Here is a 21,846-nt window from a genome sequence, read left to right as displayed (position 1 = left end):
TGAAGTGGCCTTCCTTATCTCTTGTTATGTCCTTCACTTTGAGATCTAATTTGTCAGATATAAGTATTGCTACCCCAGCTTTTTTTTCATTTCCATTCGCCTGGAAAACCTTTTTCCATCCTTTCACCCTCAGTCTGTGTGTGTCTTTTTTTCTGAGGTGGGTTTCTTGAGACAGCAGATATATGGGTCTTGTTTTCTTATCCAATCTGTTACCCTATGTCTTTTGATTGGGGCCTTTAATGCATTTACATTTAAAGTTATTATTGATAGGTACTTGTCACCATTTTTATTATTTACCCGTGTGTTCCTTCTTTGCTTCCTTTTTTTTTTTTAACAGCAGACCCTTTAGCATTTCTTGCATTACTGGTTTGGTGGTGATAAACTCCCTTAGTCCTTTTTTGTCTGTGAAGCTCCTGATTAGCCTTAGTTTTCTTATCTGTGAAATGAGAAGTCTTTATATAAGTGTATGGTAATTGTAATACATGTTTCTGCCATTTTACATTTTTTTCTGAGAAACCTAGCACATGTGCTAGGAAAACAGAAGCAGCCCTAGCTGGTTTGGCTCAGACGTTAGCATCAGGATGCATGTGGGAGGCCGCCAATAGATGTGTCTCTCTTATATTGATGTTTAAAAAAAAAAAGCCTGGCCAGTGTGGCTCAGGGGTTGAGCATCAACCTAGAACCAGAAGTCACGGTTTGATTCTGGTCAGGGCACATGCCTGGGTTGCAGGCTCAATCCCCAGTAGGGGCCGGGCAGGAGGCAGCCGATCGATGATTCTCTCTCATCATTGATGTTTCTATCTCTACTTTTCCCTTCCCCTCTGAAATCAATAAAAATATGTTTTTAAAAAACAAACACAAACAGAAGCAAAGAAAGAATTTTGATTGAGTCAGATTAATAGTGTACTGTATATGTTAAAGACATCAAATCAGGAATGGCATTTAGCATTCACATTTTGATCTTGTATGTTTGATATGGCTAACCATTCTAGCATCTAACTATTGTGATCATAATAGTAAAGGATAGTTTTTAAAACTGCCCCAATATACATTTAATTTAAAATTTTTAAATGATTTTAAAATGCTCAAAACAAATAAGGGTTTTAACCCATTCAAGAAACAGTACTCAGAAGAATGGTCTTGAATGACTGAGGTCTAAGCTGCAGAAAACAGACACAGAGACATATGTGACCCTTTTAAGTTATAATGATTACAAAGGGTCTTTAATAGAATTTTTGAAAAGAGAGACTTAAAAGGCAAGTGGCAGGAAATAAAGTTTAGTCTGGGAGACACTTAAGAGTTGCTCCGAGTTATTAATAGCAGCCCTGTATGAAAAGATAGTACAGTCAGGCATACCTTATTTAACTGCATTTCCTTTCCTCCTACTCCACAGATACTGTGTTTTTTAGAAATTGAAGGCAAATCAATTAAAAAAATTGCAAAAAAAATTACAAGTCACTTTATGGCAATATTCACTTTATTGTGGTGGTTTGAACTGAACCCTCAGTATCTCTGAGGTGTGCCTGCACCATCCTTACTCTAAATAGAGCTGATACTCATCAACGTAAGAAATGTCCAAACCTGAGGATTTCTTAAGAGTTTATTTGAGTTAAACTGGTGACATATGCTGGGGAGCAAAATCGCAAATGCTCCAGGGAATAAGTTTTGTAGCTTCTTTTATGCATTTGAAATTACAGAGTGAACATAAGTAAGATTATGTGGAGGTGGAAGAAAGCAGAGTGGTGATTGTATTACAGGGTATTAATGAGATGATGTGCTCTGTTGAGGGTGGTTACTGCCTTGTTTCAAAGGTCTTTTAACCTAGATGAACAGAAACAATAGACAGGGTTCACTTAACGCAAAGATAAACCTTATACTAAAAAGTTACAAGCCTCGGACATGACTATCTACTATGACCTCCCCAGTTAGGAATCTATGATCAGATCACCCTGTGAGGTTACTTTCCATAGAACCACTTTTTTCCCTCCACATACACAATAGAGCTAAAAATTGTTAAAACTGCCACCATTAAATAGAAGAAAGAGATGGCTGTTGTTTTGCAGTTAACATAAAGTTAATAATAGAGTACATCTAATTTTATTTACTGCTTTTCACACGTGGAGTTATAACTGTCCTTGTTAAGTATTGCTCTGAGGGAACTACTTGAAGGAATAGGAAAGCCTCTTTACAGTCTGACTCATTGTTCGAACCCTTCAGGTGACTGTGACTTACCTTTGCTTTTTACCTACACAAGATGAGAGTATTTTATGTAACAGGCTTTATCATATTCAGTTATATCTCTTTAAAATATTCTATCACACTGCTCAGATTTGAAAATGGAAAGATGAATTTTGTTTTCTTAACAGAAACGTGATGCTGAAATAGTGAAAACCATGATGGAAGAACAGGAGAGAGTAATAAAGGAAGAGAATGCTGCGGAAGAGAGACGAAATAAAGTAAAAGCACAGTACTTTATTGACTTAGAGAAACAACTTGAAGAACAAGAGAGAAAAAAGCAGGAAGCTTATGAGCAGTTGCTGAAAGAGAAACTCATGATTGATGAAATTGTTAGGAAAATCTATGAAGAAGATCAATTGTAAGTTAATCTAATTTTATGTGCATAAACATTTACATTAATCTCAGGCTTGAAGAGGTAAAGCACCTAAAGAGAGTGTCTAATATACAGTAAGTCCTCATAATGTTATCACATAAACTGAGCCCAGCTTTTATCTTTTGGCATGATAATTATCTGGTAATTAGCAAATGTTTATTAAGTGACAATGAGTAACCAGTTTTTCTTAAATATGCCCATATCGAATGTCAGAGGACTTGTTTTCAGATGAATTTCCTTGGTGACGGCTGAAGTGTAGAGTGCTGTGAAGCAGATGTTAGCAGGTTGTAGCGTTTTGAAATGTGATGCATAAAACTTCATTAGTAGGTTAGAGAAGAGGCATAGTAGTATGTTACTCAGAAAAAACATATACCCATTATATAAATAGTGGCAAATAGACACTCAAAATGTTTTGTTGCATGAATGAATGAACACACTATACATTTTTCCCAGATTGACTGAACAAAATTACACATATTTTTCAATATTTTATTATTTGTTACTATAAAACTGCGCTCACTATTGCATTTTAGAGAAAGACAACAAAGGTTAGAAAAAATGAATGCAACTCGAAGGTATATAGAAGAGTTTCAGAAAGAGCAGGCTCTCTGGAGAGAAAAGAAACGTGAGGAAATGGAAGAAGAAAACAGAAAAATCATAGAGTTTGCCAACTTGCAGCATCAAAGAGAAGAAGAACGGATGGCAAAAGTTCAAGAAAATGAAGAAAAAAGGCTACAGCTTCAGAATATGGTATTAAAATAACCACTTTTTTAACACTGGAGAAATTCTGAGGTATGTGTTATAGGATTTGGTACCTGTTAGTGTCTGATTATTTTTTGTTTTGTTTTGTTTTGTTTTTAATAGCTGATTCAGAAATTGGGACAAATGCTGCAGCAACGCGAAGATTTGGAACAAGTGCGACAAGAATTATACCAAGAAGAACAAGCTGAAATACAAAAGAGAAAACTAAATGTAAGTTGGAAATTGAAAGAATGATTAACATAGAGAATAATAATATTTTGAGATGAATCAGTAGATAGATTTAAACCCAGTGATGTTGATAATAACCTTGTATGTAAATGGTTTAAGCACTACAATTAAGAGAGAAATTTTCAGGCTGGATGAACAAAGCTAGACTCCGGCAGCAGTTCACAAACTGTGTAAGAAGCATGATGCAACTATGTAGTCTATAAGAAACACAACTTAAACATGAAGACACATATAGTTTAATTAAAAGCAAAAGGATGGAAAAGGATATACCATGCAGACACTACTCAAAAGCAAGTTGAGTGGAAGTCAACATAAAGGGTTAACTCATCTGGAGGATGTACTAGTCCTAAGTGTGTATGAACCTAAAGCTCCAGAATACAAAACCAAAAGGAGAACTAGACAAATCCATATAATTGAAGATTTCAATACCCATTCTCATTAATATAGAGAATAGTCATAAAACCACAGGATGTAGCGTTGAAAAACAGCATCAAGAAACTTAATCTCAAGATGATTTGCCGATTTTCTGATTGGGTTGTTTGTTCATTCTTGTAAAAGTTTGAGAGTTCTTTATATATTCTAGATACTAGTCCTTGTTACAAATTTCTTCTTCTAGTCGGTAGCTTGTCTTTTCATCCTCTTAACAGGGTCTTTCTGTGAGCAAACGTTTTCAATTTCTATGAAGTCCAATTTATCAATTTCTGTTTTTATGAATTGTAGTTTGGTATTAATTCTAGGAAGTCTTTCCCTAGATCCTGAAAAATTATTCTCCTAACAGTTTTTGATGTTTGTATTTATAAGTCAGTGACCCATTTTCAGTTAATATTTTGCATAAGGTGTGAGACTTAGGCCAAGGTTCAGTTTTTGCTTTTGGATGCCCAGTTTGCAGCCTTACATAGCCAAGACATGGGAATAATATGTAAGTGTGCACCAATGGCTAAATTGATAAAGAAAATAGTAGCCCAAAGAAAAATAAGATTGCCTATTAGGAATTTATTTTTAGTGAGGAGATAAGGCATGTACATATGAAGCAAAATTAAATGATGGAAAAGTTAAATGGTATCTGAGTCCCAAAAAAAGAAATATGAATTAGAGTGATTAGAAAAGACTTTATGGAGGAGGTAGGATTTGAAAAGGGGATTAAATAGGGTTAAGTGAAGAGGTTGAATACCCAATATAATGATCAAAGTTGCTATAACTGATACTGCAGATTGGATCACTTAAAACCCACTCCTCCTTTTAAAAACATTTGTGTTACTTTGAATGCCTTCAGGATACTGGACTACCTGGAGCTTGTGTAATAATTGGAAGAAACTGGAGCTTGTGTAATATTTGGTTAGATTAGAGAAGGACTTAAATTTTACATTAGTCCAAACTGAATAGATAAAGTGATAAAGCAGTTATTAGTAGAATCCAGGTGTAAGGTATGTGAGTGATCACTATAAAATTCTTCATGTTTCTTTGGTTATGTTTGAAATTTTTCATAATAAAATGCTGGAAAAATTAAAGTTTATAGAAAAGTACTTTTTAACTCTTCCTAGATTGTCATTGCTAGATTATTGTTCTGAAAAGTATTTATCAATGATTTTAACAATAGTTTCATGCAAAATTCTAGAATGATTCATAGTTGGTACAAATTTCACAGAACACAGATTTAATGAACTTAGGTGAGCAAGAAGTTTTTATATTCAGCTCTTTTCAAAGTAGTTATGTGTTAATTCTGATGGTAAATATATACAAATTAAAATTTAAAAACAAGTAATAGAAGGCAATTCAAACGTAACATGCCCTTTATCCAAATAGTATTAAAACGGCAAAGTGTTATCTTGAAAAGGCTTAATTTCTCAATTTTATTTCACATTGTAACACTAAGCTTAATCAAACTATTCTACCCTTTCTTTAGAAATCTGCTTTAAAGAAAGTTATTGAATTAACTTCTATATATAAATGTTTTTTAGGAAGAAGCAGAAGAGAAGTTGAGAAAGCAAAAGGAGTTAAAGCAAAATTTTACAGAACAAATGGCTTTGAAGGAACTAGTACAACAGGCTGCAAAAGAGGAAGAGGAGGCCTTTAGAAAAGCTATGTTAGCTAAACTTGCTGAGGATGATCGAATAGAATTAATGAATGCTCACAAACAAAGAATGAAGCAACTAGAACACAGGAGGGCTGTGGAAAAACTTATTGAAGAGCGTCGCAACCAGTTCCTTGCAGACAAAGTAAGAAAAAAGGTTTTTTTGTTGTGGGTTTTTGGTCATTATTTAACAGCCATCAGCTCATGTATTCATTCAGTAAACAGTTAACTGAGAACCTTTTATGTGCCAGATGATAGCTATTAATCATATATGATATATAATTTTTTTCCTTTCTTGTTTCCATGACTTTGACAAGGAGTGGTCCGAAGAAATAGTGACCCTTGTAAACTAGTTATTTCAAAGAAAAGCTTTGCATTAATAATACTACTTTAACTAAAGTAATTCCTGGTAGGAATTCATCACTATTTCAATATTGCCTTTTAACATCCTTCCCTGTCAACAGGATTTTTTGGATACATTTCCTTAAGAGTTCTTTTAAGCCCTAAAACTTTTTAAAGCTAGTCATCTCTTCCACATCATATGGCACAAAATTTTGGTGTGGTTGCGTATTCAGAACTCTTGATGCTACTTTTGTATTTCATACAGGCTTTTTAAAATTTAATATATGGAAATAATTCTTTTAGATATCTCTATTGTGTTGTATCCATTTCTTTTGTCAGACACTGTAAACTACCTTCAGCACCTGCCAAATATTTGTTGAATTAATTAGGAAATCACTTTGAACATTTCTTCCTTGGCAATGAAGACATTGTCCTGAAAATATGTACTTGCCTTCTAAAATCCCAGTCATAACCATAAAGTGGGGCAAAAGTAGGCTTACAGTTGTATGTGAAAGTTTATTCTTGTATCATTTATTATTGCATTTCCCATATGAACTGTAAACCTACTTTTGCTCTACCTTGTATTGTTCTTATAACTTTTAAGGAATCATTACTGTAAAAGGTATATATATATATAATATATATGATATATATTCAGGGTGGAGCAAAAGTAGGTTTACAGTTGTGAATACACAAAATACAATTCTTATATTATGTATTAATTGCTGTATCATTTTCCATATGAACTATAAACCTACTTTTGCCCCACCCTGTACATCATCTAATATCTTTTGAAATTAATCTCAATAAGTAGTTCATCACTTTTATCTAATTCACTGCAAGAGTAGTTTTGACAGCTTCTTTAAGATTAAGGTATTGTGTGACAATAAAATTTTATTTATATTTCCAGCAACAGGAACTGGAAGAATGGCAGTTGCAACAAAGTAGTCAAGGACGTATTAATGCAATTATTGAAGAAGAAAGACTAAAACTTCTCCAAGAACATGCTACAAAATTACTAGGATATCTCCCTAAAGTAAGTGAGATGACATCTACTGGTGGGGAAAAAAAACAGAACATGTATTAGGATTATAGAGGTCCTGGGTTTCGCTCACTTTTTGCTGTTACCAAGCAGCAGAGAGATTTTAGCCACTCATTGAACATCTCCAAAATGAGAGCTAGTCTTGGCACATTTTTAGAAGTATGAGTGAAATGTATTGAATTTAAGGTTTAGAGATTCTTTTCTCACCGTTCAGTGTAGGTGTTCTAAAACTAAACTATAAAGCAATTGTGATACTTTGCAACAGGAAAGTCTTATAATCAGTAATACCAGTGACAGGCACATGCTTGAAAGGAATCTATGACAGATCTGCTCTATAGTGGGAGGTTGTGTTATCACTAGGTACTAGTAACCTGCTTTTAAAAGAACTTCCAGAAGCTAGCAAATTTCACAATACATCTGAGATACACTGTGACTAAAATAAGCTTTCACAGGCCATATAAACTCTTGTATTTTCATCCTTCAAATATAGAAATTATGCCATTTGATATTTTAGTTAATTGGAAGAATCAAGTGCATATTTTATATTTAGCCAATGCAAATTAAGGAAGGAGAAAGAGAAACATGAGTAATTATTGCCTGCCCTCAAGATCGTATAGTCTAATTGTTTAGATAGGATTAATGAATACAAAATGATATATTAATGGCAAAAGCCACATTGAATTGATAAATTCTGTGAAATAGACTACAAATTCTGGGAGAGTCTTGGAATTTAGATTTTTTTTTTAGGAAAATAATTATGAAAATGAGGAGAATCTAATGAACCGGATATCCTAAAATGACTTTTTATCCTTTAGGTCCTAATGGCCCAAATGACCTAAATTATTCTTTGGATCCTTTAACTATAAGTAAATACTTAAGTTCAATTTTGTTTTAAAGAGCCACCTCTTACTATAAGAGAAAACAAAAGAATTTCAAAGGCTTATTCAAATGGCTAAACTCCAAACATGGATTCATTCTTTCCTGTAAGATTGAATGTTTGCTGATTAGCCATAGAACTGAAGCTAGAACCAGTCTCATGCATGAATCTGGCAAAACTCGAACTTTTCATCCTGACTCCTCATAGTCATATTGTAGGTCTGTTTCAAGACAGGGTAGCATACAGTATGCATTAAATTCCTTCCCGTTCAGCCAATCCAAGTAGTAGTACTTGTAAAATAGATGATTCCTATGACAAGTTTCAACAGTGGAACTGATAAATCAGGAAGTCTGGTCAGTCTGAGAATATTCAGTATGTATATCAAAGAAAGTCTGAGAATATTCAGTATGTATATCAAAGAAAATAACCATTTTTTTATAACTATACTAAAGAGATTTAATTATCTTAGAAACAACTGCAAATTTCAGTTCTATTTGCTAGTCTTACAAGCATTTGGGGAAATATTCTGGTATTCCAAGTAACCCAGATATATTTTTCTTATAGGGAGTATTCAAAACAGAGGATGATATTGATATGCTTGGTGAAGAGTTTAGGAAAGCATATCAGAAAAGGGGTGAAATCGTGAAGAAAAGTGATACCAAGATTTGGTAAAACCTGGATTCTTTTGCATGTTACCACTAGATGTCAGTGTAAGTTTTGTTTTACATTTCAGTGATAGTAGGAATCTTGTCTATTTGAATTTTCTAAAACATCTCCATTTCATCATTTGTAAGAGGTTCTCTTTAAGAAAACATTTATTTTCTGATAAAAATTAAAATGATTAAATACTTTCAACTGCAAAATTAACTGCTGTTTTTGTACTGAAATCTGAATATCTGAGTTCTACACCACCATATTATAACATTCCATGTATATAAATATGGACACTACCTTTCCCATACTGTTCATGATTTTTTCTGCATCCCTTTTCAGGCTACAGTTCTGTCTACGTTTGTGTGTAGGAACTTTACTTGCCTGATTTGACCAGGGAAATAAGTATTTATAACTAGAGGCCCAGTGCACGAAATTAGTGCATGGGCCGGGGGGGGGGGGGTGGGTGGGGACGGGACGGGAGGGTGTGTGTGTGTGTGTGTCCCTCAGCCCAGCCTGCACCCTCTCCAATCTGACATCCCTCTCACAATCCAGGATTGCTGGCTCCCAACCGCTCGCCTGCCTCTGTCTGATTGCCCCTAACCGCTTCTGCCTGCCAGCCTGATCACCCCCTAGCCACTCTGCTGCCAGCCTGATCGACGCCTAACTGCTCCCCTGCTGGCCCAATTGCCCCTAACTGCCCTCCCCTGATGACCTGGTCACTCCTAACTGCCTATCCCTGCAGGCCTGGTTGCCCCTAACTGCCCTCGCCTGCTGGCCTGTTCGCCCCTAACTGCTCTCCGCTGCTGACCTGGTCACCCCTAACTGCCCTCCCCTGCTGGCCTGATCCCCCCAACTGTCCCCTCCCCTGCTGGCCTGATCCCCCCAACTGCCCCCTCCCTTGCAGGCCTAGTCCCTCCCAACTACCCTCCCCTGCTGGCCTGATCGCCCACAACTGCCCTCCCCTGCTGGCCATCTTGTGTGCTGGAGTGATAATCAATTTGCATATTACCTCTTTATTATATAGGATTAATTTGGGTTTAACTAATCTTAAATTTTAAATTAATCTTTAATTTTCTGAGCATGTGACATCCTGGGGAGCAGACAGCCCTCAGACTTCCAGAACTGTGAGACAGTTTCTGTTGTTTAAGCCATCAAGTCTGTGGTTCTTAGGGCAGCCTTAGCAAACGAATCTATACAGTTTATTTTTTAAACATTCATTTTAGTGTAAGTAAAGCATCCTTTTCTGTCTACTATAAGGGAGGAGAAAAGTAAAGGGTGAGGAATTTCAAAGTGCTTTATTTGTCAATAAGAACTTAAAACAGAATTTCTCTCAGATAAACTTATTTCTTAAGAGTAAAAATAATTCAAACCATTATAACTTGAGCTAGATAAAATGTATATCCATCACACACTTAGTTATAAACACTAACTAAAATACTCCACTTAAGAATTTCCCCAATCAAGTGCCTTCATAAATTCCTCTTCAGTGAAAGACAGCATCTTGGCAGCTTCAATATGCATCTGTGTTTTTAAAAAAATTAATATGAAGACGTTTACTTTAGTATTAAGAATAAACCACACAACAACAGGAAGTTTGTAAAAGTGTGTCAAGTGCTGTCAAATTATAAGCTCTGTTGTAGGAATCTGTACTCTAATTCCAATAAACGTGATATATGAAACAGTAATTACATTCAAGAGTCAGCCTATAAAAGCCTATTTGTCCAGTGGTGGCATTGTACCAATTAACTGTTGGAAGACAATTCAATAATAGTTTAATACCTTAACCTAACCTTTGCAAAAAGGAAAAGAGGCAGAACCACGAATTCATATCTTCTCACTACCAGGTGACTCATGTAGAGAATGGAACAATAGTGATTTGGAATCAATTTTCACTCTTCAAGAGGCAATACAATCCCCTAAGATAAGTTATTCTTGTATATTGTACGTTCTTTATTTAGGAAGTACCCATTCAGTATTTACCAGTCCCATTTTCCACATTACTAATTTACTTGCACAAAAATATCCACTTTCTTGGATGACACATTACAAATAAATCTTATATAAACTTTTGTGCCTAAGCATATTAAAAAAAATACCTGAAGTACAAATACTAGTAAATACTTTAGGAGGGAGTTCCAAATAATATCTATGGGTTTTCTTTTTAGGGTACACTCACCTTCTGCCTTTTTAAAACATCAATTAATTTTAATTGTTTCTTGAACCCCATCATTAATTCTCCTTTTTGTTTTTCTAGCTTCTTGTTTTCTGATTTTAATGCTTCAATTTTTTTGTGTTCTTCACTTGCTATATCCTATAAAAGAAAAAAAAGTTCCATATATACTTTTTTCAGTCTTTTAATAGAAAAAGATTATAAAAACTATAATGAACTGAAATACAACATTTTTGGTGGATAGTTTTATTTGCATTACTAAATTACTGTAACTTTGATAACTTTTAATGATATTCAAGTCTCTCACATTTTAAAAAACGTTTTTGAAATAACAATTCTGTTATATTCCAGTAATAGTAAAGTAGCTTGTATTGAATCAACTCTCCAGATATTAGCAGATATAAACTCTGGACACAATTTCAAAAATATTTGAAGATGTAGGTCAATAGCAAAGTGGAGGTGGTAGGATTCTTGAAAAAAATGGAAGCATATTGGTTGAGAGTACTTTCCAGTTCATGAGTTCACTGGGGATAGACCTCAAGTCAGAAATACCAGTCTTATCCATGGGAAATCTTGGAAAGAATGGAGTCCTTGAAATATGCATATATATTTGCCTCTAATCCTTGGCCGACACCTAAATAACCATGTGCAGCCACTGCCCATGACAAGTGAGACAGGTTAGAAGTTACTAAGTACTGGAAGGTATTATATAGTAAGTCCTCACTTAGCATCGTAGATTATTTTACTTAATGTCAGAGAAACTATATCTAATGAAATCAATTTCAATACAAACAAGTTCCTATGGCATGTCATCAACATTATAACAAAACAACATTGAATGAAATTACATTATTTGACCTGCTATACTTAAAAAAAAGTTGAAGGAAGTCTTCCATGCAAAAGGAAAATGACACCAGAAGGAAATCTGGATCTACATACACATAAAGAAAAAACGAGTAACAGCAATAGTAATGTGATAAAATAGAAAATATGACTTTAAAACATTTTTTTTAAAATAGTGATGTCAGCAAGATGGCAGAGTAGGAAACTCCAGGGCACTTGTTCTCTAAGGAACTCCCATGGAAACACTGAATATACAGCACACACATTATTGGAGCATTGTGAGAACTCTAGAAGCCAAGTAAGCAGGAGCAACCAAGCAAGAACCACATTCAAAATACTAGGAAATGTCACTGCATTTATGTTCACCTCACCCTCCCCAGCACAGTGCACGAAGCCTCTCAATTCCCAGCTCCTCGCTTGGGAGGGAAAGAACAAGAAGAGAACTTGGTTTGATGTTCTGACTTATATGAGGGCTGCCTTAGGGACTGTTTCGTCTCACCTGATGGAATGGTGGCATAGTCTGAATATTAGGTTGGAGGCTGCTGAAAGCAGTGGTGGGCACTGCTGGACATGAGGACTGAAGGGGGTGTGCAGAACCACAGGTGCCCAGGGGCAAGAGATTATGGGCAGAGGAATAAAATACATCTAAGGCACAGAGAAGAAGAAGGGCCAAGACGCTTAGGAAATCAAGACATTTAAAAGACAAGAAAGCTTTAAGACATAGAGAAAAAAAAAAATTAAAATGGCAACAGGAAGTTCTTCCCTGTTAGTAATAATGTGAAATGTAAATGAATTAAATTCCCCATATACTAGAAGAATGGGTTAAAAAAAATAGGACCAACTATAAGCTGTCTACAAGAGATTCACTTTCAATCTAAAGACATATATAGATTGAAAATGAAAGAATGCAAAAAGATATTCCATGGAATAGTAACCAAAAGAGAATAGGTGTGGCTCTAATAATATCAGGCAAAACAGTTACAAGACAAAAAAGGACATTAATCCTTCCTATATAAGAGTGATATGCAAATTGACCATAACTCCAAGACACAAGATGGCCAGCAGGGGAGCTGGGAACTGTGGGCAGTTAGGGTTGACCAGGCCAGAAGAGGAGGGCAGTTGGGGGCGGGGGGGACCAGGCCTGCAGGGAGGGCAGTTATGGGCAATCAGGCAAGCAGGAGGGCAGTTAGGGGTGACTGGGCCAGCAAGGGAGGGCAGTTGGGGGAACCAGGCCTGCAGGTGAGGGCTGTTAGGGGCAACCAGACTGGCAGGGAAGGCAAGTTAGGGATGACCAGGATGGCAGGTGAGGACAGTTAGGGGCAATCGGGCTGGCCTGGGAGCAGTTAGGTGTCGATCAGGCTGGCAGGGGAGTGGTTAGGGGGTGATTAGGCTGGCAGGCAGAAGCAGGCAAGTGGTTGGGAGCCAGCAGTCTTGGATTGTGAGAGGGATGTCGGGCAGTCGGACATCCCTCAAGGGGGTCCCAGATTGGAGAGGGTGCAGGCTGGGCTGAGGGCCACCTCCCCCTCCCCCCCGCCCCGTGCACGAATTTCGTGCACTGGGCCTCTAGTATTTATGATAAAAGGGTTAGTTCACTAAGGCACTACAACAATTATAAATATTATAAATATACAGTGTGCCCTCTCCAGTCTGGGACCCCTCAAGGGATGTCCGACTGCCCAGTTAGACCCGATCCTGGTGCGATTGGGCCTAAACGGGCAGTTGTACATCCCTCTCTCAATCCAGGACTGCTGGCTCCCAACCGTTCACCTGCTTGATTGCCCCTAACCGCTTCTGCCTGCCAGCCTGATCACCCCCTAACTACTCCCCTGCCAGCCCGATTGCCCCTAACTATCCTCCCCTGCAGGCCTGGTCGCCCACAACTGCCCTCCCCTGCTGGCCCAGTCACCTCTAACTACCCTCCCTTTCCAGCCTGGTCACCCCCAACTGCCCTCCCCTGCAGGCCTGGTTGCCACTAACTGTCCTCCCCTGCAGGCCTGGTTGCCCCCAACTGCCCTCCCCTGCTGGCCCGGTCACCCGTAGCTGCCCTCCCTTGCCACCCTGGTTGATCCTAACTGCCCTCCTCTGCCGGCCTGGTCGTCACCAACTGCCCTCCCCTGCAGGCCTGATCCCCCCAACTGCCCTCCTCTGCCGACCCGGTCACCCCTAACTGCCCTCACCTGCTGGCCTGATCGCCCACAACAGCCCTCCCCTGCCGGCCATCTTGTGTCCACATGGGGGCAGCTATCTTTGACCATGTGGGAGTGGCTTGTGTTGGAGTGATGGTGAATTTGCATATTACTCTTTTATTAGATAGGATATGCACAAATATCAGAGCTCCTAAGTATATGAAGCAAACATCAACAGAACTGGTAGGAGAAATAGACAGCTCTGTAATAATAGGAGACTTCAATAATGGATAGTACAATCAGAAGATTAAGGGAACAGTAACACTCTAAATCACCAAGACATAATAATAGACATATTCAGAACATTCCACCCAACATTTTTCTCAAATATACATGGAACATTCTCCAATCATTAGGCCACTAACAAGTCTTAGTAAATTATACAAGGTATCTTTCCTTTTCATATAATGAAATAGAAATCAATTGCAGAAGGAAAGCTGCAGTAGCTACAAACATGTGGGACTTAAGCAACCAACGGGCCAAAAAAAATCAAGGGAATTTAGGAAAAAACTTCAGGCAAATTATAATGAAAATACAATATACCAAAACTTACGGGATACAGTGAAAAAAGTTCTAAGAGAAATTTATAGCTGTAAATACATTAAAAAAAGATCTTAAATCAACTTTACAATTTATGAAACTAGAAAAAGAATTAAACCCAAAGTTAGTTGAAGATTGGAAATAATAAAAATTAAAGCAGAGTTAATGAATATATAATAGAAAAATAGTGTAGAAAAATCAATGATATCAAGAGTTGGTTCTAGGAAAAAAAAACAATAAAACTGACACACCTTTACCTAGAAAAGAGAAGGCTCAAATAATGTCAGAAATTAGAGAGGGACATTACAACATGACATCCCAGAAATACAAAGGATCATAAGATAATCATGAACACCAACAAATCAGATAACCTAGATGAAATGGATAAATTGCTAGAAACTCACAACCTACTACAACTTAATGATGAAGAAATAGGACATGTGAACAGACCTATGACTGGTAAGGAGACTGAAACAGTAATCAGATAGCTCAGTATCAGATGCCTTTACTGGTGAATAATACGAAACATTAAAAGAAGTAACACCAACTGTCCTCAAATTCTTCCAAACATGGAAGAGGACAAAACAATTCCAAACTCAATCTATGAGGCCAGCATTATTAACCTTTTGCACTCGTATGTCGAGTGTGGCTCGACACGGTTAGCATTAGAATAAAGGAATCGAGAAAAAACAGGCGAGTGCAAAGGGTTAACCTGATACCAAAGCCAGACAAAGATACTGCAATAAAACTACAGACCACTATCCCTAATGAATATTGATGCAAGAATCTTCAACAAAATAATAGCAAACTGATTTCCACAGCACATGAAAAAATTATACACCATGTGGGATTTATTGCTGGATTTGCAAGGATGATTCAACACATGAAAATGAATGTAACACAACACATCCTATCTAATAGAGGGAATGTGCTAATCGATCCTCATGCCGTCGCGAAGATGGCGGCGCCCACAGCCAATAAGGAGAGAATATGCTAATTGACTGCCTCGCCCTCAAAGATGGCGACACCTACAGCCAATAAAGAGGGAATATGCTAATTGACTACCATGCCCTCAAAGATGGAGGCGCCAAGTCCCCTCAGTCTCGCCGGGGTGGCAGGTGCGTAGCAAGGCCGGGCCCGTGCGCTTGCCTCCGGAGTCCTCCATTCCTCTCAGACCCCCAGCCGCCCAGGGCCGGCCTGAGGCACAGGTAACCAAGGCCGGCCAAGGCTTGTGCTGCCAGCAGTGGCAGCAGCAGAGGTGTGATGGGGGCATTGCCTTCCCCTGATTGTCTGGTCACCTCCTGCCCTTGAGGGCTCCCAGACTGTGAGAGGGGGCAGGCCAGGCTGAGGGAGCCCCCCTAACAGTGCATGCACTGGGCCTCTAGTTAAGAGAATAAAGGAAAATAATCACATGCTCATCTCAATAGACACTGAAAAACATTTGACAAAATTCAACATCTGTTCATAATAAAAACTCAACAGATTAGGTTTAGAAGGAACATACCTCAACATAATAACAGGCCATATATGGCAAGTCCATAGTTAACATCATACTAAATGGTAAAAGGTTGAAAGCTTTTCCTCTAAGATCAGGAACAAGACAAGAGTGCCCACTCTTACCACTCCCATTCAACATAGTACCAGAAATCCTAGCTACAGTAATCGGGCAAGAAAAAAATAAAAGGCATCAGGATTGGAAAGAAAGGAGTAAAATTGTCTATTTGTTGATTACATGATTTTATATGGAAAAAATCCTAAAAACTCCATGAAAAAACTGTTAAGATCTAATCAACAAACTCACATTGCAGGATACAAAATTAACATTAAAATATCAGTAATCATTCTATAGACTAATAATTATCTATGAAAGAAATAAAACAATCCCCTTTACAAACTGCATCAAAAAGAAAAAAAATACTTAAGAATAAACTTAACCAAGGAGGTGAAAGATCTGTACAATGAAAACTATAAGACATTGATAAAAGTTATCAAAGAAGAGACAAGTAAATGGGAAGAATTAGTATTATTAAAATGTTCGTATTACCAAAGCCACCTATCAAATCAATGCAACTCCCTATCAAGATTCCAATGACAGTTGTTACAGATATAGAAAAAACAATCCTAAAATTTATATGGAACCACAAAAGATACCAAAGTGACAAAGCAAATCCTCAGAAAGAACAACAAACTGGAGGCATCACACTTCCTGATTTCAAACTACATATAAAGCTGTAGAAATCAAAATAGTATGGTATTGCATAAAAACAGAAAATGTAAACCAAAAGAATAGAATCTAGTGTCCAGAAATAACCCATGCACATAAGATCAACTAATACTTGACAAGGAAGCCAAGAATACACAATGGGAAAAAAGAATGAAACTAGTCACCTATCTTACACCACCCACAAAAATTAATTCAAAATGGGTTAAAGACTTAAATCTAAGACCAAAAGCCATGAAACGCCTGGAAGAAAACTTGATAGTAAATACGCAGTAATATACAAACAAAATGTCATTCCATTGTTTAAATCGCTCACCCATAATGCAGTCCTGGGGTCGGACGTTTGTCTTTAATACATCTAAGTTGTTTATATAAAGTTGATGGTTTTTATACTAAGTTGTTCACATACCAGGTCATTACTTAAACTTGCAAAATGGCTGGCTATAATTAGGAGACTCGTCTGTTGTCATGGAAGCAAGTTTTACTTTCTACTTGTTTAGTGTGTATGCTAAAATAAAAATCAAATCTATAACCAGAAATAGCAAATCCTGACATAATTGGTTATTTCACTTCATTTTTTTCAGACTTCCTTTAGAATGCACCAAATTAAAAATAATCTATAATAATAAACGCGTAATATGCAAATCGACCGAATGGCCGAACAGCAGAACAACCATCCGTACGACCTTCTGGACAAAGCCGGGGCTGCGAGGGCCGAGGCAGCAGCCAGGGCTATGAAGGATTTTGTGCATAGGGCCTCTAGTCTATATAATAAAAGCCTCAGCAACCATTACAGCAGAATGACTGGTTGCTATGATGCGTACTGACCACCAAGGGCAGATGCTTAATGCAGGAGCTGCCGCCTGGTGGTCAGTGCGTTCCCAAAGGGGGAGCAGCCACTCAGCCAAAAGCTGGGCTAACGGCTGGCAAGCAGCAGCAGTGGCGGGAGCCTCTCCCACCTCCGCAGCAGCACTAAGGAGGAGCAAGCCGAGTGGTAAGGAGCGAGGGATCCTGGATTGCGAGAGAGACGTCCAACCGCCGGCTTAGGCCTGATCCCTGGCATCCCCCAAGCAGTCCTGGACTGCAAGAGGGCGCAGGCTAGGCTGAGGGACACCTCCCCCAACCCCCATTGCATGAATTTTGTGCACCGGGCCTCTAGTACTGTAATAACATGCTAATTACTGGTAAGTCTGTAGACTTCCTAATTTGTTCATTTAATGACTTCTATTGATAAATCCCCATCATCATGCCATCATTATAAGCTCTTAAATATGAACATAGTAAGTGCATACAGTATAAACTATCTTGCAGAAGACATCTTAAAACTCTATAGTCACTGCAACATATTTGCCTCTATTCAACTTGTTGGAGGACTTACCAAGATCAGTTTTGTTCAATGCCCTATGTTATGTTAATTTAATCTAAAATATATCATTTTATGTAATGAGTTTAGCTCCTAATTTCATCACCCAACCCATCCTATCTAATAAAATAGAAACATGCAAATTGACCGTACCTCTGCTATGCCCACAAGCCATGCCCACCAGCCAATAAGAACAAGTATGCATATTAACCCAACAAATATGGCAGTGGCCACAGAGCTGGAGCAAGCAGGAGGCTTGGGTTGCCCCCAGTGATGAAGGAAGCCAAGCTTCCTGCCCGCCCCTGACAGCCTTGGCCTCCATTCAAGGCTACAAAGTTTCAATTGTAGAAGATAAATAAATCCCAACAAAAATGGTGGTAGCCATGGAGCTGGAGAGAGCAGTAGGCTTGGGTTGCCCCTGGCAATAGAGGAAGCCAAGCTTCCCACCCAGCCTGGCCAGCCCAGGTCTCCGCTTAAGACTACAAAGTTTCAATTATAGAAGATATATAAATCCCAGATACCACGGCCTCTGCTTGGGTCGCCGGGGGTGTGTGGCCAACCTGCAAACCACCACAGGCCCCTCACCCAGGCTGCCCCATTCCCCAAGGGAACCCCCACCCTGATCCAGGACACCCTTCAGGGCAAACCAGCCGGCCCCAACTTGTGCACCAGGCCTCTATCCTATCTAATAAAAGAGTAATATGCAAATTGATCATCACTCCAACACAAGATGGCTTCCCCATGTGGTCAAAGATGGCTGCCCCCATGTGGACACAAGATGGCCGCCACAAGATGGCCATCAGGGGAGGGCAGTTGGGAGGGACCAGGCCTGCAAGGGAGGGCAGTTGTGGGCAATCAGGCCAGCAGGGGAGGGCAGTTGGGGAAGACCAGGCCTGCAGGGGAGGGCAGTTAGGGGTGACCAGGTCTGCAGGGGAGGGCAGTTAGGAGCAATCAGGCTGGCAGGGGAGCAATTAGGCATCAATCAGGCTGGCAGGAGAGTAGTTAGGGGGTGATCAGACTGGCAGGCAGAAGCCGTTAGGGGCAATCAGGAAGGCATGCAGGCAAGCAGTTGGGAGCCAGCAATCCTGGATTGTTGAGAGGGATGTCAGATTGGAGAGGGTGCAGGCTGGGCTGAGGGACACACCACCCCCATGCACGAATTTCATGCACCGGGCCTCTAGTTGTTAAATATTGTCCTAAGAGAGAGATTTCAATGGAGCAACACTTTCCGCTTGACACAGAACCAAAAACTATAGCTAATATTTTATAGTGTACAAAATGTTTTCACACACATCAATATTTGAGTCTTCATTTATTCAACAGATATTTTAGGAATTAAATGGTAATTCTATGGCAATCATTTGTTAGATACTGGGAATACCAAGAATATTCTCACAATCTTACCTAATAATAGACAAACATGTAAATTGACAGTACCTTCGCTATGCCCATAGCCAATCAGAGTGAGTATCCAAATTAACCCAAAAAAGATGGTTAATTTGCATATATAGGCGCCCAGCGCCTGTGTCCCAGGATCATCCTGGCACTCAGGTCACTGTGAGTTAAGGCCGAGTGGGTCCAGAGCAGCCTGGGAAGGGCCTGAGCCAAGGGGCTCCTGGGCAGGGCCAAGCCTGCCATCAGAACGAGGGGGCAGGAACAGAGCCTGTGATCACAGGGAGCTGGGGGTCCCCTGCCCAAGGCCAAAAGCCTCGGCCAGAGGCTTTCAGTCTGGGCAGGCCTGGACAGGAGCGGAGCCTGCGATCGCAGGGAGCTTGGGGTCTGCTCCTGCCCAGGGCCAAAAGCCTGCAATCGCAGGGAGCTGGGAGTCCCCTGCCCAAGGCCGCTTTCGGTCTGGGCAGGCCTGGACAGGGGCGGAGCTTGTGATCACAGGGAGCTGGGGGTCCCCTGCCCTGGGCAGGAGCAGAGCCTGCGATCTCAGGGAGCTGGGGGTGTCCTGCCCAGGCCGCTTTCAGCCTGGGCAGGGGCGGAGCCGGCAATTAGAGGGAGCTGGAGGGCCCCTGCCCAGGCCTAAAGCTTCGGCCAGGGCCCAGCCCACGATTGGTGTGACCTATAGAGGAAACACCTTTTCTGACTGCACATTGGCTAAGCTTCCTGAATGCCACTGGTAATATTCTTAGTAACTTGGGTAATAAGAATCCAAAAAGGTGATCTAGGGTTTTTCCACCACACTTCTGGAGAAAAAAACAAAGGTCCACTGCTGGAGGGCTAAGAAATGTCATATTCTGCCCTAGCCGGTTTGACTCAGTGGATAATGCCTCGACCTGCCAACAGCGGGGTCTGGGTTGATTCTGATCAAGGGCATGTACCTAGGTTGCAGCTCCTCCCTGGCCGGGGCCCAGATCAGGGCTCATGCAGGAGGCAACCAATCAAAAGTGCTCCTCTCACTTTGATGTTTCTCTCTGTCTTTCCCTTTCTCTTCCACATTCTCTAAAAGTCAATGGAAACATATCCTCAGGTGAGGATAAAAAATAAAAATAAAGAAATGCATATCCTATGAAAGACACATCTTGAAAATGCCTGAAGAAAGTTGTCATTTTTTCTTGGTGAAGGGACTGGAGTCCGTGTTGATGAAAACACCTTGGTGGCTGTGGTGACTGGCAATGGCTACAGCAGCAGGGTAATGGGGCTGGTGCCTTCCCCTGATCAGCCCGGTTGCCTCCCACAAAGGGAGGCCAGACTGCGGCTTGGAGCGGGCGAGCGGGCCTAAGCTGTCAGTAGGACATCCCCTGAGGGGTCCCAGTATGTGAGAGGGGGCAGGTTGGGCTGAGGGACCCCCCACCCCCAGTGCACGAATTTTCGTGCACTGGGCCCCTAGTAATTCTATAACAGTGGTTATCAAAATGTTATCTCAGACCCAGTGGCATCAGCATCACCTGGGAATCTGTTAAAATGGCACACTCTCAGGCCTTACCCCAGATCTACTGAAACAGAAACTCTGGGCTGGGGCCCAGCAATCTATGTTTTAATGAGCCCTCCAGGTGAACCAGTGACCTGTAAAAGAGCCCCTTGTATTATATACTAAAAAATTGAGGCTCAAAGAAGGATACAACAAACGAGAAAGAAAGAGACTTTTCTTCTTCATTTATCCCCAAATTAGAAAAGTGTCTGGCAGATATGTTGGATGAAAATAGTGAATGAATCCTCCAAAGAGTTGTGCTATCACCCAATTATAGCAATTGCCCAAGCAATGTAATTCTTACTGAAGATGTACATATTGATATTGAGTGTATTTCTCAAAAAAGAAATGTTTACCATGACAATAAGAATTATAATTAAAAAACTATTTAGTTTTGACTCTTGCATAAAAGAGGAAGCTATCAAAGTTGATCACTACTGAAACCTTTCCATGTTTCCATACCTTGTTATTCTGTCTTAATTTACTTAGCTCCAATTTACATTTTTCTGCTTCTTCTAGAGCCCTATTCAAGCGAACCTCCGTGGCACTTTGAGTAGTGGCAGCTTGTTTTTGTAGTCTTTTTTTATTTTCTAATTCCTGTACAGTAAAAAGAAAATGAATGGAACATTTATAAATATATCGTACGTTCCCTCTATTAGTCTGCAATATTTTCCATTTCATATTCCTTGCTCTCTTCAAAATTTTACACACACGCCACCACCAGAGGCTGAACACTGAGTGACAGAGGTCTCAGAGGATTCTTACCCTGAATTGGTATTAGAAAAATATATCTTTAAAGATATAGTTGCAAATTAAGCTTTCAGATTATTTTTTGTTTGGAATTTTCTGCCTCTTTTTATTGATCCCAAGATACAGTAGTCATGCCCTCTATTTTATAAGCAACTTTTTATAACTACAGTTATTCCTTTGGTAACAACCCAAAACACCAAATGTAAAACACAAACTCATAAATACTGTTTGTGTAAACCTGACAAACTTTTAAAAATAAATATTAAATA

General features: G+C 39.4%; 2 protein-coding genes across 3 annotated transcripts in view; one reads left to right on the top strand and one right to left on the bottom strand.

Moving 5' to 3' along the window:
- Positions 1 to 8,780, top strand: part of MNS1 (meiosis specific nuclear structural 1) — a 31,291-nt gene extending 22,511 nt beyond the window's left edge. Inside the window, exons 5-10 of the mRNA XM_079769533.1 lie at positions 2,367 to 2,596; positions 3,145 to 3,361; positions 3,476 to 3,583; positions 5,560 to 5,817; positions 6,925 to 7,050; positions 8,498 to 8,780. Of these exons, the coding sequence (XP_079625659.1) occupies positions 2,367 to 2,596; positions 3,145 to 3,361; positions 3,476 to 3,583; positions 5,560 to 5,817; positions 6,925 to 7,050; positions 8,498 to 8,605 (1,047 nt within the window). The 3' untranslated portion in view covers positions 8,606 to 8,780. The remainder of the gene's footprint in view (positions 1 to 2,366; positions 2,597 to 3,144; positions 3,362 to 3,475; positions 3,584 to 5,559; positions 5,818 to 6,924; positions 7,051 to 8,497) is intronic.
- A 1,127-nt stretch (positions 8,781 to 9,907) lies between these two features.
- The window catches only part of TEX9 (testis expressed 9), a gene marked incomplete at its 5' end in the record, with an annotated part of 51,463 nt that continues 39,524 nt past the window's right edge, over positions 9,908 to 21,846 (bottom strand). Inside the window, 3 exons of one of the 2 annotated variants that reach the window (XM_079767761.1) lie at positions 9,908 to 10,108; positions 10,764 to 10,898; positions 21,290 to 21,424. In XM_079767761.1, the coding sequence (XP_079623887.1) occupies positions 10,031 to 10,108; positions 10,764 to 10,898; positions 21,290 to 21,424 (348 nt within the window). In that variant the 3' untranslated portion in view covers positions 9,908 to 10,030. The remainder of the gene's footprint in view (positions 10,109 to 10,763; positions 10,899 to 21,289; positions 21,425 to 21,846) is intronic. The other variant, XM_079767762.1, reaches the window with a different exon arrangement.

This window comes from Cnephaeus nilssonii, assembly GCF_951640355.1.
Source record: "Cnephaeus nilssonii genome assembly, chromosome: 4".
NCBI classification, from domain to species: domain Eukaryota; kingdom Metazoa; phylum Chordata; class Mammalia; order Chiroptera; family Vespertilionidae; genus Cnephaeus; species Cnephaeus nilssonii.
This window is presented reverse-complemented; position numbering and strand designations above follow the sequence as displayed.